This window comes from Myiozetetes cayanensis, unplaced genomic scaffold, assembly GCF_022539395.1.
Source record: "Myiozetetes cayanensis isolate MyiCay16 unplaced genomic scaffold, myiCay2020 scf5-8, whole genome shotgun sequence".
NCBI classification, from domain to species: domain Eukaryota; kingdom Metazoa; phylum Chordata; class Aves; order Passeriformes; family Tyrannidae; genus Myiozetetes; species Myiozetetes cayanensis.
In genome coordinates, this window is record NW_026087742.1 from 37,019,072 (window position 1) to 37,046,446 (window position 27,375).

Consider the following 27,375-nt stretch of genomic DNA (forward strand, 5'->3'; position numbering starts at 1 on the left):
AAACACTGACAGGGAGCTGTCAAAGGAGATAGCGTAACTGTAGCTGCTGCTTAATTTCCTTTTTTGGTTTGGCTTTGGTTTTTTTGCATGTGACTGGTTTTAAAGGAAACATTGCCTTTATAATCATCCGGATGAAATCTTGAAATTGATTGTAATTCATGTTTTCCTAAAGAACTCCCAAAGTCATATGATGCTGCAATAATATAAATTAAATTTAGTGACTTCTGGTTTATGGACATCACAATTGCAGAGCAGAGCTTGAACCTTGGAGCTCAAAAGACAAAATAGCCAGAAGGCAAATAAAAATGAACCAATATTTTTTACTTTTTAAAATATCAGTATCTTTAAGCCAGTTGCTTGATACTTGGAACCTTGACTCACAACTTCTGAATGCTTTAAGCTGGCCAAGGGTAATAATCTTTAGAAAACATTTCCTTTCCTAGATGTTCAGCTATTCCTTAATAGTGTCTTTGCTGACTTTCCTTAAGTGCATGTTCAGAAAGTTACAGTTGTTAGGTAAAAGGGCTTGGAACTAATCTAAGTTAGTCTTTTGCACAATGCTGTGAATTAATTCCAGTTTGTGAAACATTCAGTCCTGGTGATTATAACACTCTCTGTCTGGAGAATCCATCACTGCCTTTACAGACTTGTTCCACTAGCTAATTGCCATCTCTGGCATAGATCTGCATCTTAGTTTCTGTCTGTATTTTCTAGTTACTGGGAATTTTGCAATAGCTTTGTCAGATACACCAAGGAGCCCTGTGCTATCACTACTTTAATATATTTAACAGATGGAGCATGGAGTCCTATACTTATTTCACTGTTGTCAAAACCCCATTTTTCACTGTGGAAAGCTGACCTGAACACTGGACCAGAGGCTAATCAGATGTAATAACACTTCTGTGATGCGACTCAATGTTCCTTGTTTATGTAGCTCATTAACACTTGCTGTTGGCACCCCGGGATCTCCCCATATAGCTTGTTATCCAGTCAGGCATGTGAGGGTTGTCACAGCCCAGGATAGTATTTCCCACCCCTTTACTGTAGCTTGCTGTATTTTTTCCTGGGTGGATGAACTTGGACCTGCTTAAGTCCATATTGTTTCTACATGTCCTGCTTAAGCAGTGATCCAGATCACTTGGTGCAATGAATCCTCTTCGTTGATCCCAGTGGCCCTTGTCAAATCCTGGTGTCTTTTATCCTGAATGATTTCTTTCTCTGCACTAATTATTAAAAAGTGTGTATAATGCAAATGAAGCCTTGAACTGGAAGCACCACTGCTTACTGAGGGAGCTTCATTTGTGGCTACATGCAGAAGACAATCATGCAGGCAGCTTTTAATTCTGATTTAATCCATGTGTTTTAAAAGACAGCATGCAGAATTAATGAAAAGAATAAATCTGTGCTGTTTCTAAATACATCCCATTTCTTTATGTTCCTCATAAAATTTCACCCTGTCAGGATGTAGAAGCCTATATTTAACTGCTGGAATAGTCTGCGGCTTCTCTGGTTATTTGTGTATTTACCCCACACACACATACTCCCGCTGTTTTCAGACAACCTGTTGATATTTACTGATTCAACCACATGTCTGTGGCTGCTGGCAGGACTACAAGGAGCTCCCTTTCTTCCCTGAGACACCCCAGGCAGGCGGATGAGCTGGCAGTGTGGCCGAGCCGAGGGATGTCACACCCAAGCTGACTTGTGCTGGCGTTTCTCTGCGAGGATAGCCCAAGCATGAGCATGGGTTGGAGGCTGCACTTCCAGCTGAAGAGGATGCTGGCAGCCCTGCAGAAGAACTCTGCTTTTTGTCCACTCCTGGTCTAATATGCCTTACATTGAAATAAATAAAAGAGAAATGAAGCTGTTCCCACAGCCTGGGTGATGCCCATGTCGTTCCTCCTTACCCTTCTGTGTTATTATCCCAGTTGTTTCCTCTAGTTGTGCAGAGCATTTCTTTTGCTGAAAATCAGCTGGGTTTAGAAAGAGGATCTGTTCTGGTTGTGAGTCTCTGTGAGGAAATACAATATCCTGCTCTTCTCTTAACTACGGAGGATGTGTTTAATGCGGTGTCTTTTCAGATGATGATTTTGCCCTGCACACCTTTATGTAATCGCCTCAAAGAAGCCAGGCCAAATCTTTCCAGCACTAACAAATGTCACTAACAAAACAGTGAATTCAGGAGATGTGAATCCCAGTCCGTAAAATGGCTTTTGAAATAAACTTTTGTGTTTACAAGGTGCTGCAACTATTGCTGATTCCAGAAGCCAGAGAATATACTATGGGGGCCATGTCTGAGCTATGGCAAATGTTATGCCATTTCTGGCTGTAGCAGCATTTAATGATGGGTCTGTAATTGTGTTTCCTTGTGCCATGACCATCAGACTGGGCTTATTGACATTCCCAGGATCTTGTCTTTTTCCTGCATGGTGATAACACTGTTTCCTCTACATTATTCTCAATGAGAAAGAATAGCATTTGAAATCTGCTTTATGACTGCAAAAGTCATAGTGAAGTCAGGCAGACACCTGAGTCTGAGGTTCGTATACAGACTGAATGCTCCCAGTCAATGGGCAGGAATAAGCATCTTTCACACACTTTTTTACTCTCATTGTAAGGTAAAAGTCTAAGGCAGTTTCAGAAAACCGCACCCCAGAAACACCTCTTTATTCTCGCTGATTCAGCCAGAGCATCCCCAGTAGATGCATGTTGGGAGATAAAGTTCCTTGGGAGAGTCTTTGAGAGATGAAATAGGCCAGTCTGCCCTAGAGTCAAAGGAAGGCAGAGCATTCAGAGAAAGATGAACTAAATAGGTTAGAGGAGGGCATTTTAATTAGGAATGTAAATGCCGTGGTATGTTGGAAACAAAACCTTTCTCCACTGACCCCTCTCCCTCCCTGCACAGAGGAGAGCTTCGTTGTACCTGTAGCAGGGCAGAGGTGGAATTTCCTTTCCAGAGCATTTACAGGCATTTTCATTTTATTCCTAATACTGCCTGGCTTTATTGAACAACAGCTCTTCTGTATTTATGATTTCCTGACCATTAGCAGCAAGTGGACTTTATAATTAGTTTTCATTTTGGGGTTTCTTATTCCTACATACAGCTACAAATTCCCCCTGAATTCTTCTGTGTTGGTTCATTCTTGCTCCCAGGTTTTCCAGTATAAGAGGTGTATTAAGATATCCAAAACTCATAATGTTCTACAGTTTTGTGCTTTTAAGAAGGATGATTTTTGATGAGACTGTGTTTGGCTGAAAGATTCTAATGTATTGTAATGCCAAATGAGATCAACATTTAAAATACAGTGGAAGCATTTTGAGAATGTCATTCTTTGCTAAGCCTGAAGGAGCTCAGGATAATCGTGATTGCTCCGTTTCTTTGGAGCTTTACATGAAAAGTTGGATGGGAACTAAGCTGATGTTATAACACTGCTATTTTTACAAATGTTGATTTGTTAATGTGAACCGCTGTGTTGATTTTATTACATATATACTCAGAGATTTTGCAGTTGGCTAAGTCAGAACTAAATTGAGACAGATGAAACAAGTAAAAGGAAAGTAAGAAACATGTTAATTATGTTGAACAACCATGCTTCAAAATTAATAAAGTTGATTGTACCCGTTCAGTTTCCAAGCTGGAAAACACTTTAGAGAATCCCTCCTGTGGCTGTGGCTGCTGAGACTTTGGTGGCTGGCTGCTGCTACAGGGTGTAAATCTTCAGTAGCTCAAGAACTCATTTGCAGTTCAAGAAAATGGAGATCCCTGGGATCTTTCCTTCCTCTGTAGTGTAAAGTGATGAGAAAATGTTAAGCTGATGGAAGGTTGAGATTTCCCAAAAGTGCAGTGTGAAGAGCTCCTGCAGGAGTCTAAAGGGTGTATCGATGAACAAAGATTGCTCTGCTTCATAATGACAAAGAAAAATTGATATCTCCACTGCTTTAGATTCAGAGTTCAATTCAGTTCTATTGCTCTACACTATTCCCATAAAGAAGTGAGAAAATATTTACCTGCAGCAAATCTGTGTCTTAGTAGGGCGTAACTGTGTCCAGACAACCAAGCGTTTTCTTGCTTAAAATCGTGTCCTTTTTTTTCCAGTAAAGGCAAACAAACTCACGCTGAGCTGGATTAATTGCTGTGGTAAAACATGTGAGCACAGACCGGCTGTCAGCAGCGTTGAGGCGGTGCTGTGTGCTTGGCTGCATTCGCATGTGCTTGTGGAGCATCTGTTGCATTGTGAGTGACATCCCTCACTCATGATGTCATTTATTCTTCAGATTTTTGAGCAAAAAAATATATGGAAGTCCCATGACAAGCATGATGTCCCTTGCCATGTTTCACATGCTGGAGGACCAGAAGGAAAGGGGTACTGTGGGGATGGTGTGAGAGATATGGTGGGCTGTCCTGGTGATTTGCAGAGAAGGTTGGCACAAGGCTGCCTGGGCTTACTGGCTCGCATGGCCTCAGGTCACCAGGCACTTCCAGGAGACATGATTTTGGTCTAAGGAAGGTAAAACAGGCCTTCCAGGTCTGTGTGACCCCCAGGGCATCCTGCTGCAAGGTCTCAGCAGCAGGCAGAAGTGATGAGGCTGGAGAGGCAGTAAACTCCAAAAGGAGGGGAGCAGGGAGCAGTGTCTTAATCCACTGCTGGTGTTTGGGAGCTCTGGGGCTACCTTGGGGCTACGGCCTTGAAGGGGAGGGCCTTTTGCAGCTGGTTGAATTGCTAGAGGGAAGAGATGCCATCCAGAGGGACTAGGAGAGGCTTAAGTGGGCCTGTGTGAACTTCATGAAGTTCAAAAAGGCCAAGTGCAGGGAACTCCATCTGGGGCAGGGAAAACCTAGCATCAGTAGACTAGGGAATGAGGGGATTAAGAGGAGCTCTGCAGAGGACTTGGGGCTGAAAAATTGAGCAGGAGCCAGCAATGTGCACTTGCAGCCCAGAAGGCCAGTTGTATCATGGTATGGCTAGCAATTGGAAGGAGACGACTCTCCCCCTCTACTCTGCTCTTGTGGGACTACACCTGGAGTACTGCGTCCAGCTCTGGAGTTCCCAGTCCCAAGATGGACTCGGAGGAGCGAGTCCAGAGGAGGCCACAGAGATGATCAGAGGGCTGGAGCACCTCTCCTATGAAGACAGACTCTGAAAGTTGAGGTTGTTCAGCCTGGAGAAGAGAAGGCTCCAGGGAGATCTTATTGCAGCCTTCCAATACTTAAAGGGGGCTTTTAAGAAAGCTGGAAAGAGACTTTCTACCAAGGCCTATAGCAACAGGGCAAAGGGCAGTGGTTCTAAACTGAAAGAGAGCAGATTTGCATTAGATATAATGAAGAAATTTTTTATACTGAGGGTAGTGAGGCACAGGAACAGGTTGCCCAGAGAAGTTGTGGATGCCCCATCATGGGAAGTGTCAAATGCCAGGTTGGATGGGGCTTAGAACAACCTGTTCTAGTGGAAGGTGCCCCAACCCATGGCCGGGGTGTTGGACTAGACAATTTTAAAGATGCCTTCCAACCCAAACCATTTTGTGATTCTGTGAATTTCTGTGTGTTTTGTTGTAAAGTGTCATACAGCATCTCCCTGACTTCCTGTCTTTGTGAAAGCTTTATCCACTTTTAGTAGACATTTAGCTCCTTAGTTATTAGCCTGCACCTCTGCCAGAGAACTGACATTCCTGGGGCTGAGAGCAAATCCTTCTGGCCCTGGGAGCTGCCCAGGGGAATGGCCCCTCCTGTGCTCTTGAGCTGCCTCTGTGGATGTTTAATTTACCAGGAGAGACACAGCCTTAGGGGATGTCCATGCTGTGCAGGTAAAAGCCATCCCAAGGCCAGAACAAGCTCAGCACAGGCTTCCTCTATGCCGGCTGCATGAAGCTCGGCTGGAATCTTTTTCCCAAGGACACTGGTCTGTGCTTCTGGGCAGGTTAGCAGTGTGCACGTGTTTGGTCTTTACTCCATTTCAATATCTTTCGGTGCCACAAGTGATGCATTGGGCAAAGCTGGGATGGGAGCATGGGGCTGTGTGTTTTGTGTCTGGGGGCCTGCAGAGCCCCATTTGCTTTCACTCTAGTTTGGACAGAAGATAAGACTGAATTGCTGGCTTTCTTTGCCATTGTGTGGCTTGATGGGGACAAATTTTTAGAGCAGTGCTATTCACTTTTCGGGCAGGACTTTTAAATTGTCTTCACTTTTCAGCTTGTTCTGCTGCAGTTGAAGGTAGTGGTGGGTTACTGAGATCTTTTGAAAGCCCTGTTTCAAGAAGCTGTGTAGGTGCTGAAGACAACAAGTAACCATAATTACTGTGTGTTAATATAGCACAACACTGTCTGTCTAAGAAATAGCATTCATGAATCTTTGAGGCCAGGTGGGGTAAATACATCTCTTCAGTGTGTCCTGTGCCTTGTGTAGGTTACAGAAATAACGGTAATGATATCTACAGCCTAATAGCTTGTGGTTAAGCTAAAATACAAGTTCTAGAATGTGCTTGACTGCAGACTTCATGTGGGGTTCAGCAGCCAGCTTATTTTCTAGCCAAACTGGGCTCTGACACTGATGGCCCACATGGTGTGGGTTGAATCTCTTAAACCAGTGCAGTGTAGAAATTTCACAGCTTTGGCGTCTGGGCTGAGGACTGGCTCAGCTGTGCACGGTGAGATTGTGTGTGGGGCCGCTTGCCCTGGCCAAGGCTCTGAGACTGCCTGTGCAATGGATGAAGATGTCTGCTCAAGCAGACAAGCTTTGAGCTGTGCCCTGCCTAAATTTTCTTCTTTTGAAAGAGGAGTCTTCTCCCTTCTTGAGCTTACAAGGCTGGAATATGGGTCAGAAGGGAAGGAATTCCATTCCACCTGGCCACCAGCTGCAGGGTTACCCTCACTGCTAAGAGATCCTCCTAGGTTATGCCCCAGCCATTGCAAATTATGACTCTGGTGGATTAAAGAGCCCTGCCCCATCAGCAATCCTTGGCCACAAGCAGATCTGCCACCACATCACTTCTTATTCTTCACTGGTATGAGCCTAGGGAGTGATGGATGCTCTTAGTCAGGGAGTGACACAATGAGGTCTCCCACTGCAAGATGGGTTTTGTGGCTCACCATGATTGACCGGGGCTGTGCCTCCAGCAGCTCCCCAGCAGCCCTTCCCTTTGCCGCTTACTAAAGCCACTCAGGCACACTGGTTCACTCACATCACTTCCTTTTGCCTCCCAGCTCAGCTGATCAGTTGGTCTTGCTCTGGGCAGGGAGTGGTGTTTGAAGGGTGAGTAATGCATCCCTTGTGTTTCCTTCAAGCCTGCCGGCTTATGCTTCTCAGCAGTGGCGTTTGTGGCAAGGGGAGGCAGGGAGAGGCTGGCTGCTGCTAAAGTATTAGCTGTGCACCTAGGCAAAAATGCTGTTTTCGAGTCAGTGCTTCCTTTATCTGTTCATGCCGGATGCGTACGTCACTGTCAAGGGCAGGCGAGGAGACAATTTACCCAGTCCCTGCTGTGATTGTTGGTATTTAGGAGTGACTGAAGACCATAATCATGACCATACAGTTACAACACTATTAATAAACCATGCAGTCATTAGGTGAAAGCTCCTGCACGCATTTTGAGGGCGCGCAGCTCTAACGCCTCCTCCGTGTGTGCTTTCCCACAGCCGACAATGCCAGCCACCCTTTCCGCCACCACCAGCCCAGCAGCACAGTCCCATGTCCTCGCAGGCCACCGCAGGCCCTCTGCTCCCAGGCTCCTTGCCCCCGCTGCCGGCCCCTGCTGCCGCCCAGACTCCGACGCTGCCGGGCCAGCAGCTGACACCCGACGCCTTTGCCATCGTGGAGCGGGCACAGCAGATGGTAGAGATGCTCTCCGAGGAGAACCACGTGCTGCGTCAGGAGCTCGAGGGGTACTATGAGAAGGCAGACAAGCTGCAGAAGGTATGTGGAGAGGTGGGGATGGGACCTGGGCAGAACAACCGTCTGGATGTCTTTGGGTCCCTCGAGCTGTTCTTCATAGTTGTGTCGCTGCAATGGGGATGCATCAGTGGCCATTTCTAACCATTGCCTCTCCATGGTGGTCTCCCAGAAGTGTAATCCTGTGTCTTGTGAGCTCCCCTGACTTTAGGGCAAAACAGGGCAGCCCATCAGATATCTCTCAAGTGGATATTTTCCCATTCCATCCTTCCATGCTGGTCTCACTGAAGCTTTTCCTGGAAGTGTCCCACAGGCAGAGTCTGCTCCTGCTGCAGCTGAGTTCTGCACCGTCTGCACAGGTGTTAGAGCTGCAAGAGAGGACCATTTCAAGAGCACATCCACATCTGTCCCAGGCAGTCTTGTTCACCACAATAAGTTTGTGTGGTCCTCCACGCTCTTTGGAAGTGTAACAGCCAGTCAGTGGGGTTGCCCGTTATTTGGAAATGCATTAACTTCATTGTCTTAGAGGCTTTCACTGACTGCTCTGCGGGTCTTTAAGAGCTGATGTTAGATATCCATCTTTGAACATGCTGGTTTTAAAAGCACTAAAGTACTGCCCCCTTACCTGAAAGACCATTTGGTAAAGATTTTACTCAAAACCCCTTTTTAAGAGATCCTGCACCCTCTTTTCTGTATGCATGCAGGTTTTTTCAGTGGAGAAGGGCAATGTCTTGAGCACTGCCTGAGGTGAGAAGATGAAGAGTCAAATCAAAAAAGTAGAAGTTTCTTAAAACTGAGACTCACTAAATGCAAAGCAGAGATACTCCCCAGGTCTGCTGACTTTGGGTCCCAAGGGCTCAGACCAAATAATTTATTTAGGATCCTACACTGCTACTTTATTTCTGTCTTCCTACCACTTATACACCAATGAGCTTAGACTGCAGGTCTTTTCTCACTCAATTTAGGAGTCTAAATAGGAGATCAGTTTCTTTCTCTGGTGGGCAGATCAGGGTGTTCTTGGAGACACCCTTCACAGGAGAAGAGGCAGCTCTGAAAGAGCATATCCCAGCCTCAGCTTGGGGAAAAATCTGTGACAATCTAGTCAAATAGGTTAGAAAAAAAGACCATTTGTTTTGTAGCTGCTGTCTTCTCTGCCTTCTTCTCTGCAACAAGGTGAGTTGAGTTTATTCACAGACTTTCCTAAACTTAGTTGAAAAATTTTTGCAGCAACATTAACTGTTTTTGAAGACATCTGCAAAGACTTTAATGCTAACTTCCCTGTGGCCTTTGCGGGCAAAAAGAAATATTCCAGCTATTAATTTTACAAAAGCTACGTTGTTCAGTAAAAGGTATTTGAGTGCAGCGCCCTATAAATATTCCAATTTTCTTTTTCACTCTTGGAAATTACTCTCTCTTTATCTTGGATGCCCTGCAAGGCGATTGCATCAGACACCAACAGAAAGGTATTCAAGCACGGGCTGAAGTCTCACTTCAATCAACAGAGCATGGACTTGAGTCCCATTGACTCTGGGGGAATGTAAACGGAGTATTAAAGTGAAACACATACTCAAGTGCATTCTTTCTTCAGGAGACCAAATCCTTAACACATGGTATCCCTCCCATGCTGTTTTTTTAATGTGTTTGAACACAAGGACAGGGCAGGCCTTCCTCTGTTCCCACAGTTTCAGCTGAACATCACCTCTGAAAATGTGATTGAGTTAAATTACATACTTTGGGTGTGAAAACTCTTCCCTCTCATTGGAAGTGGAAGGGTCAGGAGGAGTACTTCTTGTTTATTTGTGCATAACAGTTTTATTCTAGGTAGAACCACCCTCCCATCACTTTTATTCATTACAGAATAGAAGAAATTAGAGAAAATCGACTTGTAGGGCTCCCTGGACATTTGGACAATCAGATCAGCCCTGAGGCTTGTCATATTCTCAGTCGTGTGTGAACAGACTTTTTTGCAGAGAGATACAAGGTGGTGGTTGATCCTTGTGCTATTTGAAAAGTTGCCTGGTTTTCTTACCTAAAAGGAGTTGGAAGAGGAGTTGTGCACATTTCATTTTGAGCTTTTTTTTTTTTTTTTTTTCAAAAGCAAAGTATTTACTTTCCCTTTTCTGTGCTATGTTATCTTGCTGAAATTTAATTGCCAGGCTGGACTGGCTCTTCCCCATGCCATGTGTGTGTGTTACTTGAGTGGGTCAGCTCCAGGAGCTACCAAGCAGAGAAGAAGCTGAACTGTTTTTTTATCTCCATAAAAGAAGGAGAAGGAAATCCCAGAGCTGTTGAGAAACGCCGACACAATTTGTGGCTGTTGTTCTGCTCTTCCTTTAATTTTATTCAGTGCTGATGGAGGTTCTTTCTTTTTGCACAGTTAAGTTTTTGCCTTCGGGGCTGCAGGAGACTTGTGTGGTGATGTGTTTTGGGAAATAACAGAGGGCCAAGCAGAGCCCTTGTGGTAACCAGCAGTGTTGGGCCAGACTGCTGGGCTGTGGAAACCCACTGTGGTGCTGACAAGTCTGCTTTGGCTGTGGTAGGAGCTCTCTGGAGCAGGCATCTTTTCCTGCACGTAGTGGCTCACCTTGGAGAGGGGAAGCATGGGAACTGGTGGGTGTCAGGGCACCCAACTGAGCATGATGTCTGATTGGGATCATGTAGTTAACGATTCAGAAAAGTGCTTTGATTCTGGAAGATTCACATGAGATAAGCTTTTGATTGTAGGTCATAGTCATAGACTAGAATAGACTATTTCAGTGGTCATCTAGTCCAACTGCCTGACCAAATCAGGGCAAGCCAAGTTAAAGCATGTTGTTAAGGGCACTGTTCAAATGCCTTGGGCATCAAATATCTCTCTAGAAAGCTTGTTCCAGAGTTTGACCATTCCTTCAGTAAAGAAATGCTTCCTCATGTACGGTTTGAACTTTCCCACTTGTTTCAGCTTTTGTGCTTGTGAGTGAGCTGAAAGCAGAAATTGGGGAAGATAACCTGTTTTCCTTATCACGGCTCTGCCAAGCTCTCCTTGGTGTGTGGTTTGGAGGTGCTGCCTACCCATGGGCCATATCAAGACAGAGTGGTCCCAGTGTCATGTGAAGTGCAGGTCCAGGCTTCTGGAGCCTGGCTGCAGGTTCCTGCACAGACGGTGAGGTGACAGCTGCAGCATCCCTGGCAAATCACACCTGAAGCTTAAGGAGGGACTTAACTCCACAGCAAGTGGAGGTGAGCTCGCACCGTGGCTTCAAAAATCACGAATCTGTACCACCCATGATTCAAGAGGCCAAAAAAGTTCCAGATTTAGAAAGGTATGTGGGAAGCTATATATATCTTGTGGTTTTCCAGCCTGTGCACATTATCAAGCTTTTCTTCACAAACACAAGGGCCAGGCATGCAGGAGCAGATTCCCACATCAGTGCTGATCATTCCTGCAGCAAGGATTCTACCAAAGCTGTATCACTTCACATGACAGGCCGTTTGCAGGGGTCCCTACTGCAGGAGCCTTCAGCATCATTGGGGCTTCACTCTGCCAGGGGAATGGGTCATTTGTAGAGTTGATGCCTGGTGTGACATGTGGCATGAGCATCACCCTTACCCCCATGTCTCATTGAAACACACTGGACAAACCCTGGGGTGAGACATATTTCTGCAGGGCTTTAACAGGAGCTCTCTCTCCTTGCAGTTTGAAATAGAGATTCAGAGGATTTCAGAAGCTTACGAGGGCTTGGTCAAGACCACCACTAAGAGGGAGTCTCTGGACAAAGCAATGAGAAACAAACTTGAAGGAGAAATTAGGAGACTTCATGACTTCAACAGGGATCTCCGTGGTATGTTACAGTTGCTTGTGTGGTTTTTTCATTCTGGTTGACAAGGTTCCAGAGAAGCAGGCTTTGGAAAAGTGGTTTCACATACTAGTTAGATAAATGTCTGTTAGAAATAAGGCCCTGCCCCTTGGCAGAAGACAAAACTGCTGTCACCCCCCCAGTGGCAAAAAAGCCTGACAAAGTATGAGAGTCACCTCCTAATGGTGCCTTTGTGTTCAGCACTTGCAAAGACGAATTGACAGCAAGGCCACCAGTCACAGTGTCGTGTCCAAAACTAATGAGCTGAAGAGCAAATTGCAATGTAGAGCAGTACTGTGCTACCATAAATCTCCAAGTTCAGTGCATTCCCAGACCAGTAGTGAGTACCAAAGGCCATCTCTTTTTTTGTATTAAAAAAATAAAATTGAGGGTGTATCTTTTTGAGGAAGGAAGTGGAGCATATATTGGATAGCAATTGCCCATCCAGGTTCCTGATGGGGTACTTTAGTACCTGCTCATGCAGTGAGATACCTTCTGCAAACTGACTTACCCTTTTTGCAGTGGTGCAAGGTGGGTCATATGGTCTTTTTGGAGGAGGGAAGAATCTGAAGGCAGGATCTTCCTTGGAAATTTCCCAAGAAACTATCCCTGGCTGCAAGACACTTCTCCTTTTCTATGGGCATCCCCAGGAGTTGGCATCAATGGGGTAGGGGCTGCCTTCCCTCAGGAGGCACCAGGGGCAGCTCTTCACTGCAGGAAAGTACCCATCCCATTGCAAAGCTGGTTAATTCAGATTGCAGATGCCTTGTTGCATTTTGGACAGTGTGAGAGATGAACTGCCTGGACATGTCAGCTGTGAATGGCAGTGGCCTTTCTCCCAGTTTTTGTAAATCTGAATGGCACAGCTTCATGGAAGAGGTCAAAGGCTTCATCTTTTATGTATGTGTCAGCCTACATTTTAATGTCCTCCTTCAGAGAGTCTATTTATACTGCTCTGCTGGCATGCATCTTATTTTCTTGGTTGGTCTACAATTTTATATACATATATTTATACTTAAAGTATTTCCTGTTTTTTACAGAACGACTGGAGACGGCCAATAGGCAGCTAGCCAGCAGAGACTTTGATGGGCATGAGGATAAGGCAACAGAGGGCCTTTATGCCACTCAGAGTGAGTACTGTGCCTATCTGTTTGGAAAGTGCATATATGTATGTGTGTGTGTATATATAACTCACACGTGGTGGAGTGGAGGTAAATGCTTAGCAATTAATTGTTGCTGCGCTTGTGGCTTGGTTTTACTCAGCTAATTCATCACATACTCTTATTTCAGCTGCAGACTGGATTAGTTAGGGTAGAGGTTTTTTCTCTCTGAGCATCAGAACCAAGCAGTGTGAGTTAATGGTAACACAGCTTATTTCTGAGAAATATGGATCTGAAATTGTGAAGTGTTGCTTGCAGGGTCATCTCTAGAGATGCATGCTTCTAAGAGAAGCCAAAGTCTTCTCTGAGCTGGGAAAAGCCCAGAGCAGCCTCTGCTGACTAGTTATCAGTGCCATGGTTTGGCCAGCAGGAGAAAGAGCAGAGCTGGACCTTATCTTTCACAAAGGACTCAAGAGGCAAAGATTTTACAACTTCTGCTATGAAAGCATCTGTTCCTAACAAATTTTAGGCTTCCATAATGACTGGGCACAGTGCTGCAGATTTCCTTGCCATGCACTGATGTGTGTGAGATCATCCAACCCAAAACCCGAGCAGCTGGATGCTTTGTGACAGTGTGTTACTTCTTTTGTATCCTGACCATCTTTAGCACACATCCAGAAGGTCTTGATCACCTGAGAGCTGTGCAGTATCTTGTAAGCTTAAATCCTGTTGAAGCTCAATGCTGCGTACAACTAAACCTTCTGTTTATTTATCACACCAAGAGCTTCCTTGGAAGATGAGCCACAACTGCAGTGCAGAACATCCACCTCCATTGGCAGTGCAGCATTTAATACTAGTCAAAATGCTTCACCACCAGCCTTGAAACATCCACCATCTGCTCCAAGTGTTGGAGAGCCTTCTCCTGGCTCCCACCAGCAGCAGTGATGCCAGCACAGCTGATCATTTGGTGCATGTGTGCACAAACCAGAAGAGAATCTGGTGATGTTTTCCGTGACATGTTAGCTTTGCCATAGTAGCAGATGGCATAAGGATGTGTAGATACTGCTGTGAATGCAAGGGGATGATCTGTTAAGGAAGCAGCATTGCTGTGTAAGTCTTGTCATGCTTGTGAAGAGTTCAAATGGATAAGCTGCACAGTGGAAATTGGAGACTGGGATCTTCTCTCTTCATATATAAACAGCCTGGTAGTGTTGCTATATACTGTTGGCTACAAGGGGGAGTTAAATCCCCAAGATGGACTCAATTTGAGTTACTTTCCAGTACATAAACATGCTCTGTGCTTCTGCTGATAAATAAATAGCAGTGAAACTTTGTGCTGTGCACTCAGCATATTACTGCAATCAATTCACAGCTTACAAACAAATATAGCTCTCCAGATCCTATCTCATAAGACAGTCTGGATGCTTGGAGTGTCTCCTGGCTAGGCCAGAGAGTGAAATGTTAGTAATGCAATGCAGAGTGCTTCCGAGAATAGAAAAATGGGCATGTGTAAAGCAGGTTCTCTTCAGTCATGTTCTTTGGGCTGCTGGGACACTCCCAGAAATGACCTTGATATCAGGGTGTCTGCCCTTCTCAGAGTCCATAAAAGGTTTTGCCTGGAAGTCCTCTGTTGCTGGCTGCATTTATATGCTGATGGTTGTGAGTCTTCCCCAGGAGTAGACCATGACCGGGGCTGGGTTGCACCTCACTGCCAAGATGGGGGTTTTCACAAGCACAAGTTTGTACCCTCCTGTTAATGGGATACACAGGCAGAAAACTCAGAGTTGGAAAACTGAGTTTTATCTGCCATGTTTACACTTGTCTACTGAGATTAAAATAGCCATTTTTAGAAGAAGAGAAAAAAATTTGTCATGAAACTGATTTTTTGGGTTTTTTTCCTAAGGGTCACACCTTATTAAGACAGATATGTACATGCAAATCTTAATTTTCATTAGGAAAGCAAAAGCAGATTTCTAGTCCCTATGTTTGTCGAAAACAGTCTGGAAACATGACCCTTAGCATCCCCAATCTAAGTTATATAAGAAGACTCCAACATCAACAGGTTCCTAAAAGTTACCATTTTTAAGGCACTCTCATAATGAGTTGAAGAAGGAAAGATAAAATTCTTGAGGATGGTAATGCTGCAAACAAAGTTTTGTGTGGTGAAACTCCAGTAATAGGAAAATATCCCTGAAAAGCAAGTCTGGCAAAGCAGGATATGCAAGGATCATTTCTCAGTTCCTCACAGAGCTCTTCATTAGCAGTGCAACAGTGCAGAGCAGTCGTGAGCTCCGAGATGGAGACTGGAGGTGATAAAAAAATCTTATTCTTTGTAATAATAATAGGCGAAGCCAGGCCACATGCCTGGAAGTATTCAGTGCTAGGCATTTGTGCCTAAGAGAAATGCTACTGCTGTATCAGGGTAGGAGAGATATTAGTTTATACACCATATTAGTTTCCTGATAATTACATGATGTTTTGTCAGGGAAAAATTTTATTTTAAGGAAAGACATGAAGCAGCAATTGCTGAAGGCATATATGCCCATACAGGCAAGAGAAGAGACTGGCAGGAGGAGCCTGAGAGGTTCTGTGGGAAGGGAGAGGCAGGAAGATTGAGGATGGTTTCAGAGGTATAGGGGAGAGAGAAAGCTTATGATTCAGCATATCATGGGAAAATACGCTTTGGCGAAGTCTTGAGAATTTTGCGTGTTTTTGAAGGATTTCTGGACTGTGGGAGCAGGATCCTTGGAGAGTCTGTGTTTTTTGGGTGTCTGAGACAGATTGAGGTCTATGCCCATCCACATGGCTCTTCACCCATTACTGGGGGTGCATGGACAGTTTTGGCAGTGTGTTGATAGAGCCTCATGCTCCATGGGAATGCTCAGTTCATGTGCTGTGAACTTGTGCATATATCTCTGTCCCAAATATCCCAGGCAAATAAATATTCCCATTGAATGTATCCAGCCAAAGAAAATGCCCTCAACAGATGTTTTTTGAAGTGGGGTTTTGGACAGACTAAGTGCCATTTGGTATTAAGACAGGAAATAATCAGGAAATAATCTGTGTTGCTGCTCCTGGCCTCCCTTGTCCCAGCATAGTCAGCTTCAAACCACTTTTTATCTAATGTTTCTGCTACAAAGCAGGGTCAAGACTTATCTACTTTTGGTGTACCTACCGAGCTTGACAACTCAGAAAGCCTGCTTGAGAAGCACAGAAGCAGACTTCTTTCTGGGTCTCCTTTCTTCTGTATAGATGCAATGTCCACAGTATGTGGAGGTACAACAGGCAGAGACAGTGGGTGGAAAGCAATGAGATTACAACTGTGAACTGCAGCAGAGGAGCTGTGTGGGAACTGTTCTGTAATGGGATGTGGCACTGACCTACCAAAATATAGAAACAGTTATTAACTGGAGTCCCTTAGTTAAAAAGATGTATGCAAGGGTAGTGCATACAGTAAACCAGTATTTTTAGACTTCAGGGTACCTTGTATGCACTTGAAGAGAACTTAAGGTATGTTCAACCAAGTTCCTTCTTCACTAAAAATTAATGCAAGTAACGCATTTATAAAATGTACCCCTAGCATTTTGCAGGCTGAAACTGACATGGAGAAGTGCTGGGAGCTGTTCAGGGAATTTTTCTCACCAACTTTCTAGTGGTGGTTATTTTGTGTACAGCATAATTTTCCTCCCTTGGGGGAATAGAAAGGCTGAGTGCTTCAAGTTCCCTGAAAGGAAGTTGAAAGTGAGGATCCCAAATCCTGTTTTGCCATGTGTTATCCCCATGTGAAATATGAAATATGGGTTTGAGATCTGGAGCAGAGCACGTGTGGTCCCAGCACAATATGGTGAAGTGCCCTAGGGCTGAAACAGCATTTATCTTCCAGCTTCCTCACCCTCTAAAGACATTAACTCCTGGATAATTTGCCCACATGTACACTTTTGTACAGTAGATATTAATGTTCTTTCTGGTCAATCTGATTGAAGTAAATGTATTTGCATTGAAGGAAAAGGTCTGCATGTCCAGTATAAAATTCCTTGCCAACAAGGGAAGATTAAAACCACATCTTACCAACACAGCTCGTGGTGGCAGTCAGTGGTGTGGTGTGCACTGGGCTTTGCTTGTGGACTCTGCAGTGACCAGCATGCCGGTGTTGCTGCCAGGGTTTCTTGTTATGAGCCATGGGAAGATGGCTGGGTGGCTTTGGGCTCATCTCATCCACTTTTGCCTTGTTCCACATGGCTCAGCTCATATGCACCTCCCATTGCTACAGACACCAACTGATGATGTGGAAATTAAATCTGTTCTCATCCCACCTGACATTAAGGAAGAACATGGCCTTGCTGGGGATAGTTCAGGTCTGAAATTGACTGCCTTTGGCCGTGTGAAATTTCTGACCCTGCTTGGGGCTTCCAGCTTGAGTGGTCCAATTTGGGTGGGATGAGCTAGATATTTAGGGCAGATTTTCCACATTTCAGTGTTTTTGGAGAAACTTTTCACTTCAGTTAAAAAATAATAAATTCTGTAATGCTGTGTTTTAAACGTCAAAAATCAAAACAATGTTTAATTGATGCCAAATTAATTTTTGGAGGAAATTTTCCTTCCTGAAGGCTTTCCAAGTGCTCTATTTTTGTTGTCATTAAGAATGAAGGCCAGATTTTGAAATCTCATATTTCACTGATTGAAACCTCGATCCCCTGCTTGCTCCAGTCATTAGCTGCTTGTGTTCTGACATGGGGGATCCAGTGATTGGCCTGTGACACTCATGTTCCCTGAAATGGCTTCTCAGCACTGACAGGGCAGAAGCAGATGGAGCAAAGCATTTCCCCAGGCAGTTTGCCAGCAAAGTCAGTGGTGGGCCTGCAGTTTGTTGCTGAAGAAAAAGAAGTGAGCAAAGCTGACTGAATTTAGCCAGTTGTGATTTTTTAATATAGTTTTGAATCTTGGAGCCCCTGGTGGTCTAGTGGTAAAGGCGCCGCGCTATCACTGCCGAGACCCGGGTTCGATTCCCGGTCAGGGCCACTCCCGGGCAGGTGGGGCTCGTTAGCCCTTAAAGGCAACCCACCTACGTCCTAAGGACCTCGCTGCCACCGTCCAAGCTCGCTTGGCCCCGGCAGATGAACCTTAGGATTAAAGGGTGGGCTCAGTTCCGCGCACACTGTGTCTCACCTAAAAAATCCAATGCGCAGGCTGGAAGGTGTAAAGACCTTCCCCGGATCTTCGCTCGCGAAGACTGGCCATTATTATTATTTGAATCTTACTCAAGAATGGGATAATTTTTCAGCACAGAAGTTTAGTCTTGCTTGTGATGTGTTAAGGTGTTTAGTAGGAGAGGAGCACTGATTGCTGGATCCTTAGGTCATGCAGGTCTGGAAAGTTACCCCAGGCCCCTGTGGAGCTAACATATCTACCACAGCCTCCATTTCTCTGCATGCCCAGAGAAAGCCTGTACAGACGCCTTCTATATTACTCGTCCTTATTGCTTTGCCCTCTTCACATTTTCAGGCCATCCAGCACAGATTGGTGTTTATTATTTTGACATTTTCTGTATGTCATGATCTCTGTCTTTGCAAATAAAAAGGACCAGGCACAGCACAACCCACATCCATGGGTCTGAGGTTTCTTGCCCATTGCAGAAGGGCAGCAGCATCCAAACTGGCAGCTACAAGCAGCCCTTGGTGTAAGCTATTCTCAGGCAGGGCTTGGGTGTTGTGTGGGAAAGGAGTAGTTGGTGCAAGCCAAAATTTTCCTGGGCAACGTGCTTGCAGTTCAGCAGAATGGAAAGCTGTGAGGCAGTGCTCGTGTCCACAAGCTCTGCTGTTGCAGATGCAGCCTAAGCTGCCGCTTGTCTCTGCTACTGGTTGTCATGTAGGGCTGGGCACTGTGGGGCTGAGCCCTGGCAGTAGAAGCAACTTGCCCACTGTGTCTCAGCTCTGTGTTGTAATGGCCCTACTTGCTGCTGCTTCAGATAGTTTTTGCTTTTCTAGAAAGGTGGCAGCTCACCTCTGGTGTGTGATCTTGGGCCTGTGAGCTGTCCTCATGGAGTGGCTCTTGTTCTTGTCTTTCTTTCAGACAAAGAGCACTTGAAGGAGAAGGAAAAGTTGGAGATGGAGCTGGCAGCTGTGCGTTCTTCCAATGAGGACCAGCGGAGGCACATTGAAATCCTTGACCAGGCCCTAAACAATGCTCAAGCCAAGGTCATCAAACTGGAGGAGGAGGTGAGGCATGGACAACATTTCTGTGCACTGAAGATAGATGTGGCTTGCAGTTAGGCCTTTCTCCATCCAAGTCCTGATTCTCTTCTAGCCACAGTGTGGTAGGTCTTCCTGTTTTGCTTGAACTGGCACTCTTACAGGAGAAAATGTATAGTTATACAGTACTGAGACAAGCAAGCAAAGGAGACCACAACCATAGATATTTCCAGAGCAGAGCCTTCAACATGTAACCAGGAGCAAGACCAAGCTCAGCTAGTTAGTTGGTGGTTGAGGTAATGGTACAGCTTAACAGAAAAATCTAATTTTAAAACTGGGCTGGGACTGTGATACAGACATGTCATGTTGGTGCATCCCATTTCTCTCCAAAGAATACCAGGAGGCTTTTGAGATGTGCACAGCAACACAGCAGTGCAAGGCTTGGTAACTTTACATCTTAAAAGATCTGGCTGGAAGCAGACTGACAGGGATTTAGGGATACAGAGAGCTAGGGGTTTATTTGAGAGCTGAAGAGAACCTGTCATACCATGTCTCAATTTATTGTATTCCTTAAGGACCTTCAATCAGGAGGTGTGGATTTAGTAACTAGTTCGAAGTCTATGCATTCTAGCAGACCAGGCAAGACTGTCAAAACAGGCCTTTTTGGCTCTAAAATCTCTGTCAATGGGACCAACAAAGAGGGAGAATGTTTTATGGGAAGTAGAAGAATCACAATCTTTACCATCTGAGTAGGCAGGTCATTGGTGAGAGAAAGGCCGTTGGTGAACCTCTACCCTTGCGGATTCGGTAGGGTTTCAGGATTTGGCACAAACTGTTGGCATGATCTTGGGCAGGTCCGTTCCCCTTTAGAGCATCATTTTCCACCTGCACCCTCCCCAGGGTTGGCCAGAGGGGGAATCCACAGGACCCTGCTGGGTGTATGGATGCAAGGGGTCTTGTGAGGAGCTGGGAAAGCTTTTCTCAAACACCTGCAGGTAACTTAGATGCTGTTCATTATCTTGGAAAGATAAAGGGTGAATTGACCTCAGTGATACTTGAATGTTTCCTATCAGGGTATCCAGCAGACAGACTCCCTATTAGGCTAACTAATGGTTCATTTGAGTCTTTAAGATTTGTGGTACTTTATGTAAGTGCTGAAGGCATTGCTGTTTTGTACCTGATAATTAGACCATTCTGACTTCCTATTTAGAAACACTTTAAAAACTCCCATTTCCTCCAGTGGATACACTCAGCAGCAAGAAGAGGATCGCATTAAGTTTAACTTCTCCTTTGTTAGTAAGACTAAAACCTGCTCACTGCCCTGGTGTATTTGGGGCAGTCCCTTTGGTGCAGCTGCAGGAGCCAGCATACCTTTAATCTGTACATAATTCACTTGACACTGTTTGGCTTAAAGGCAACCCAAGGTTTTTTATTTGCATTTCGTTACAAAGTGGCTGAATAAGGGAATGTTTTAGGTGGCAACGCATGCTCCTACAGTCATGACATCATGCAGAGGATGGGAAGAAATACATTTAGCTCCTGTCTGCTTCACAGACTGTCAGTGTGGTGTTGGCAGGTAACACTGACTTGCTGAGTACACACTAGTGAAGGCAGAAGCATAAATGCCAATTCCCAGGCAGGTGATGCAAGAAGCTACCTTGTGCCTGCTGGGTAGTAGTAAATATGTTTGCAGCCTTATGCCTCTGTCTCTATGAGCTTGGCAGTAGCCAGGTTTTAGTCTAGTCACACAGCATAAATGTACCTCTGCTGGATCCTGGATTGTGGACTGATGGAGCTGAAGAAGGGTTAAGGCTTCCCCTCTAGAGAGCTCCTAACCTCCTACTAGGGCATGGCAGATGTTATGGAGGTGGTAACTTCCTGCCCAGGGCATGGTAGGTCTAGAGGTGACTTATATGAAAGTGATGCAACTGTGTTTGCCAGAGTTTGTCTGACAGCCCTCAGCCTGGACAAACCCATGTTGACCTGGTAGTTTTTAACTACTTTTTTCATTCTAGGGGGAGTCCAAATGAATTTTAGCCCAGCTGCTGTGTTTTAATTGTTCAAGGCAGTATCAGGCAGATCGGGTGAAGTGCAGTTAATCTGAGGCTTCTGGCATGTGCCCAAGTGCCTGTGCTCCCTTTCCCTTGTTTTTGTCCTGTTTCGTAGCTAAATTAGAGCACCTTTTCAACAGTCTCCAGTGTTTCTGGGTCATAATTTGACACATGCAGCAGATACAACTGTAGTGTTAAACCTTCATGTTAAACCAGGGATTTTTACTGTAATTGGGAATATATTGAAGGAAACAGAAAATCACTCAAATCAAAATGACTTATTGTTAACAGAGCTCTAGCTCATGCACTGCTCAGTAAATCCACACAGATTTCTTCTGTCACCAGAATGTAATTAAGTTTAACAGCTTTTTAAATCAAGCCTTGAGAAATAAGCAGTAGCTACTAAGTTGAATTAAGATAAGTTGAATTAAGATAGTGTACTATGTAAATCTGCATTATCCTGAGTGCCTGCTAGTAGAAGGATTTAATTCAAAAATATGTAGGTGGCATTAAGGCCACGTGTCATTTAGGAGACTGCTGGTGGAATTGTGTTGTCTCATCCATGCTTTGGATAGCTGCTTTCCAGCAGGTCAGTCGCCAGCCTGTATTGGTGCATGGGGTTATTCTTCCCCAGAAGCAGGACCCTGCATTTGCCTTTGTCATATTTCAGACCATTCTTCTGTGCCCATACCTCCAACCTGTCGAGGTCCTTCTGAAGGGCTGCAGAGACCTCTGGGGTATTGGCCACTCCTCCCAGCTTTGTGTTGTCAGTGAACTTGCTGAGGAGGCATCAGCCCCTTCATCCAAGTCACTGCTGAATAAGTTAAACAGTGCTGGGCCCCTGGGGAACACCACTACTGACAGGTCTCCAAATAGACTTTGTGCCACGAATTATGACTGACTGGGATCTGCCTTATAGCCAGTTCTCAATCCACCTCACTGTCCACTCATCCAGTCCACACTTCGTGAGTTTACCTCTGAGGATATTGTGAGAGACAGTGTCAAAGGCCTTGCCGAAGTCAAGGCAGACAATATCCACTGCTCTCCCTTCATCCATCCAGGGATGGATGAAGAAGGGATTGCTCTCAGACAGATTAAACTTTGCTATTTAACAACATAAGAAGAAATTATGAGATCAGTATTTGGGGACTGAAGCTGAGCAAATCAGGCTGGAAATAAAGAACTAGAGTAATGAACACTGAAACTACCTACTTAGGTGATAGTGGGCTCTCCATCTCTCCATCTCCATCATGTCTTTCACTCAAATCTCATATCTCTAGAATTCTGTTGCTCAAACTGGAGTCACATTTCTAGTGCAGATATTTTTCCAAGACCTACTCATCTTTACTCAGATTTATTTGCTTGGATCACCCCTTTTTAGCCTCAGCTCTTCTTTGTTTTGATTTTTCTAATCCCCGGGACAAGGGCAGTGTTCAGGCAAGTTTGCTGATCTTGTAAATAAGAGACTTGTTTAATTAAATGCTTCTCGCTCTAGCAGATCACAGTTTGGAAACAGAACAAGAAGTAATTTGCTTAAATTGCATAAGAGAAATCCAGATTAGGCATTAGGGTAAAAATTTTATGGCAGTAAAAGAAAATAAGCCATGAAGTAGTTTGCAGAGAGAGGTTGTGGAGTCCTTACCCCTGGGGGGTTTTGTAAACTGATTATACAGACATGTGCCAGGTTTTAGGTAGTTGATCCTACCTTGCAGCAGGAAGATGGACTGGTAGTTCTCCAGGTGCCATTCAGCTTTATTTTTTATTGGAGTCTGTGTGTCTATGAGGTGTTAGAGCTTACTATCACATATCTCTGATTGTAGTCCTTCCTTCCTTATGGATACACACTTCACTGACAACCCATTAGTTCAAATTAAGACATTTTGTACCTAATTTTTTTAATGTTATGGGTGATTTTTTTGCTTATGAATCTACACACAGGATCGAAAAGTCAAGAATTGGCTCAAAAATCTCCCTATAAATTTATGGATGTGAGAACTGTCTTGTTGCAGATCTCCTACAATATTGTTTTCAAAAGCAGAGGACATGTGAGCATCGCTTCACCCACATGGGCAGAGGTGCACTCATGTGCGAGTGTGTGAACCCTGGGGCTCAGAGGGCTGCTCCAAAGCCAAATTGTGGCTGTTGTGACACAGATGGACCCTGCAGCATCCGGCAGGACATGGGAGAGCAGATGAGGGACCCTGAGGAGCTCCCTACCCCCCTCCAATCCCTGCCGGTGCAGCGGGGAGGTGACACAAACACCTTCCTACTGCCAAAATTGCACATTCAGCAAGAAGCCACTGCTGCGTCTGTCTTGCCAAGTCGTGAGCTCCTGAGGAATGCAGTCTTCGTGCTGCTGCCAGAGACTAGTGGGGATTATAATCTCATTAATTTTCATGGAAAGCCCAGGGAGCTGTAAGCATTAGCCTGGATTGCAACAGAGCTAGAGAGGTCACACTGCCAGTTGTTGGCTCTGCCTGGGAGGGTTTGTTTAGGCCAAGCTTTGCTTTTGCTGTGAACAAGCCTGTATTTCACTTCACCTGTGACATGGATGGATTTAGGGTGGCAGAAGAGGAATTCATAACCCTTTTGGGGTATGCTTCTTGAGCAATCTCTGGCTGTAAAACCGTGTATTGGAAATGCCTTGTGTCATGTTTACCCCTTCAGTAGTTGCATTATATGTGTAACAAAGGCCCAGCTTCAGCTGCCAGGACATCTACAGATCATCATGGACAAGACTGTGAGCAGGGCAGAGCAGGTGGAGCACTTCTGGCTGCTGGCACTCTGTTTGTTTCACATGTGGTGAACAAATATGCAGAACTGAAAAAAACCCTCTCTGTTTGGGCACAGGCAATGTGCCAAGTGTCACCAGTCAGTAAAACCCACCGGGATTTCTCTTAACTGGGTCCAACATCTGTGTTTTCCCAAAGAGTATCCACCAGTGTGATGTCTCTGGCTCAGAAAAGGCCAGGGAGTTTCATGGTTAGCAGATCCACGGTTGGAAGGTCTGAGCAGCATTCCCTCCTAGAGGGGTAGCACTGCCCCAGCAATGCTTGCTGTGCACATTCCCAGTCCGTCAAAGAGGAACCATCCTTCCCCCAGGGAAACTCTCAGAAGCAAATGCCTTGAGTGCACAGGGGTCCAGCAGCCCGGGGTGGGGGTGCAGGGCCCTCCAGCACTGCTGATCCCCTGTACCCCACAGCTGCGCAGGAAACAGGCCTATGTGGAGAAGGTGGAAAAGCTGCAGCAGGCACTGACACAGCTGCAGGCTGCCTGCGAGAAGAGGGAGCAGATGGAGCGGCGGCTGCGCACACGCCTGGAGCGGGAGCTGGACTCGCTGAGGATGCAGCAGGTGAGGATGGGGCCTTCGGTGTTGATTTTAAAGAGGGGTGGTCACTTGCAGGCCTGCCAGCTGCTACCTTGCTTTTGGGTTCAGGTTGTTGTGCTTTCCTCCCAAACCATCCCTTTGGATGGAGTTGTGGATCAAGTGTCCAAGGTTGTGTTACATGGGGCTTTGAGGCTTTTGATCTCATGAAGTTTTCCCTGCCCATGATGAAGGGACTGAATTTAGAAGATCTATGAAGGTCCCTTCCAACCCCAACCACTCTATGATTCTTACTTCAGATCTCCAGCGGAGGATGGGGCAGCTCTGCTGTGGGGCTGCTGGACACAGCCGAGCCCTGCCTGCTGCAAGGCTGGGAGGTCCTGGTTCCCCTGCCCAAGGGCAGGCAGGGCTCTATCCTTGCGTGTTCCCCTAAACCTACCAGGGGGAAACATCTTTCCAGGTTTCTCTCGAGCAATGACAGATTGTGCAAAATCAGCTCCATGCACAAGGAGAGTAAGGGTGCGGTACACATGGATGTGAGATTTGGCCCACAGATTTTGGTTGATCTTTCATTGAAAAAGCAAGGTGGGATGATGTGGGATTGGTAGGAGCAGGACCTTGGGCCATATTTGTTCTGTGCAAAGCTTGATGTATGTGGTTGATAGTAACCTCAGTCCATGACAGGTCTGGTGACGACAAATGGTATAATCTTTAGACAATAAGCTGTTTATTTATCAGTCCAGTCCAGAATGGGCTATAAATGTAGATTTGCACTTCTCTGTGTGTCCCCTTGATTTTTGGCAGCCCTGTGTCCTTAGAGGGGTAGCGTTATGCTTGTATTTTATGCATTAGTCATTAGTCATTCCTTTGTTATAACTCCTTCACCCTTAAGTCCCAAATTCCAGTCATCTGTGAAAAGGAAAATTAAAAAAAAAAGCATGAGGAGGTTGCAGGAAGAATTCTCAGGCTGCAGCCCGCACTGAGTGCCAAATACATGGGCATTGGCTCTGGAGGAGAGCGAGCAGATGTGTTAAATGTATCAAACTACAGCTTGGGGAAGAACCAGCAACATAAGCAAAGCATGATGCTCTTGCAATTCTTGAAGGGCTCACTCATATCTGTCATCGCAGGCATCTGCTACTATAACCTTTCCTTATTTATAAGGCATTAGTGGAAACCAAAGCAGCTGTTACACAGAACTTGTGCTGCCAGAAAGCAGAGGGGCTGATCCTGCCCACAGGATGGGATTGGGAAATAGCTCTACAGTCAGTGTCAGTGGTTTGCAGAGTCATCAGGTGGCCAGACCTGAGAGCATCCCCTTTTGCCAGCAGCCTCAGGGCAGGGCAGATCCCCCACACCCTCCTCGAACCGTTCCGCTCTCACTGCTGGTCCCTGGAGACCCTTCTCATTCATCTCGACTCTTCCTTGCAGCCATCTAAGTGTGTTAAGTCTTCCTTGCCCTGTCTACCATGGGCTTGTTGTTCAAGTCCTGTTCCAGTGGCTCTTCTCAGTTCCCCCTTAGCCAGCTTTCCTCCAGTTTAACAAAGGAATTCACTTGGGGTATGAACATGCTAATGCTGGTGTAGATGAAAGAACACTTGAGAAACATACAATTAAAATTCAAGTGAATATAAAACTAGAACTTAAGAAAGGCTGGAATATAGGGACAAGTTGATATATAAAGTAACTGGGATGGACTGTTGCTGAAGTCCTTGTCTTGGGAGTTCAGGCTATATCTGTTGTTATATATTTTGGCAAAAAATTCCTCTGTAACTTACAGATTGCTTAATTTTTAAATTTCGTTGGCACTGTAACTAGCATTTGGATTTTGGGTTGACACACTTCTCAAATGCCTGCACCCATTCTGTCTAGTAAGTTTGAAGAAGGAAAGTTACTCCAACTTCTTGTCTCACCTGTCAGCTTTGAGAGGAGACTTTGGGGTTTTTTTTTTTACTATTGTTATTTATACTTTTGGTTTATGAGCCACAATGCTGCGATGAATCATGTGGCATCAAAATACCCCAGGTTTTTGCTTCAGAGCTGTCTTCTCTGAGTTATCAAAATTATAGCTACTGAGACATTTTCTAATTGCAGGGAAAAAAAGGAGATTTTTTTTTTCTCTCTTTTACTGGATTCAGCAGAAAAGATGCAAGGAGACAGTGAGCCAGCATATATTCTACCCCTGGCTTGCTGGTAGCTGAGTCCAAATGGCAAATCTTCATTATCGCTGATGAATGAGTTGGGCCCAAAAAACAATCCCTTTGAGTTAGCATTGCAGGCTGAGCACACAGGGCTGGCAGAGCTTTTGACTCAGAAGACGACAAGCATCCATGATGTCCCAGGTTGCCATTTGTAGACCAGGACCCATGCTTCCAAAATATTACCTTCCTGCCAGAGATTTGACAATATGTTTTCAGCAGCAGAGTTGCAGCCATTGCTCCCAAGGGCTAGTCCATATTGCATTTCCAGAAAGCAGCTTCCAAACCCATTGTTACTGCGCCAGAGACAAAGGCTGCAGCCTTTCCCTAGTGTATCTAGTTTCTGATAAGCAGGAGATAAGTGTCTAGAAGAAATAAATGTTTGGAAACTGGAAATGGTTGCTGCAGCCCTCACTGCAGTGTGATGGTACAGCTTTACCAGTGCATATTCATGGTGTAGCATGGATGAGAAGCCAGTGCTCCTGAGGCACCATTTCCCCTTTAGCACAGTACTGTGCACCATGCAGTGCAACAAATCTCTTGTATTTTTTATTTAAAAATTCATTTATTTCTACTGAGTTCTCCCAGAGCTTCACACCTTTCCCCTTGATGTGCTCATCCCTCTGCTGAGCTGAGGACTCAATCTCCATCTGCCTGCACTCTCTCTCTGCAGTGAGAGAAGCTCAGGGCAGCTATCCATGCTGCTTAGGTGACTTAATTAAGTGCTGTAACTGGATGGGATAAATCCTGCCTGGGTAAGCGCTTTCCTTTCAGCGTAGATGCAAAGAGTTGCTCACC

At 45.2% G+C, this 27,375-nt stretch overlaps 1 protein-coding gene across 1 annotated transcript in view; it reads left to right on the forward strand.

Moving 5' to 3' along the window:
• Positions 1-27,375, forward strand: part of AMOTL1 (angiomotin like 1) — a 54,137-nt gene that overhangs the window by 18,585 nt on the left and 8,177 nt on the right. The window contains exons 4-8 of the mRNA XM_050333358.1: positions 7,627-7,903; positions 11,556-11,700; positions 12,756-12,845; positions 18,885-19,030; positions 24,257-24,406. Coding sequence (XP_050189315.1) covers positions 7,627-7,903; positions 11,556-11,700; positions 12,756-12,845; positions 18,885-19,030; positions 24,257-24,406 — 808 coding nt within the window. The remainder of the gene's footprint in view (positions 1-7,626; positions 7,904-11,555; positions 11,701-12,755; positions 12,846-18,884; positions 19,031-24,256; positions 24,407-27,375) is intronic.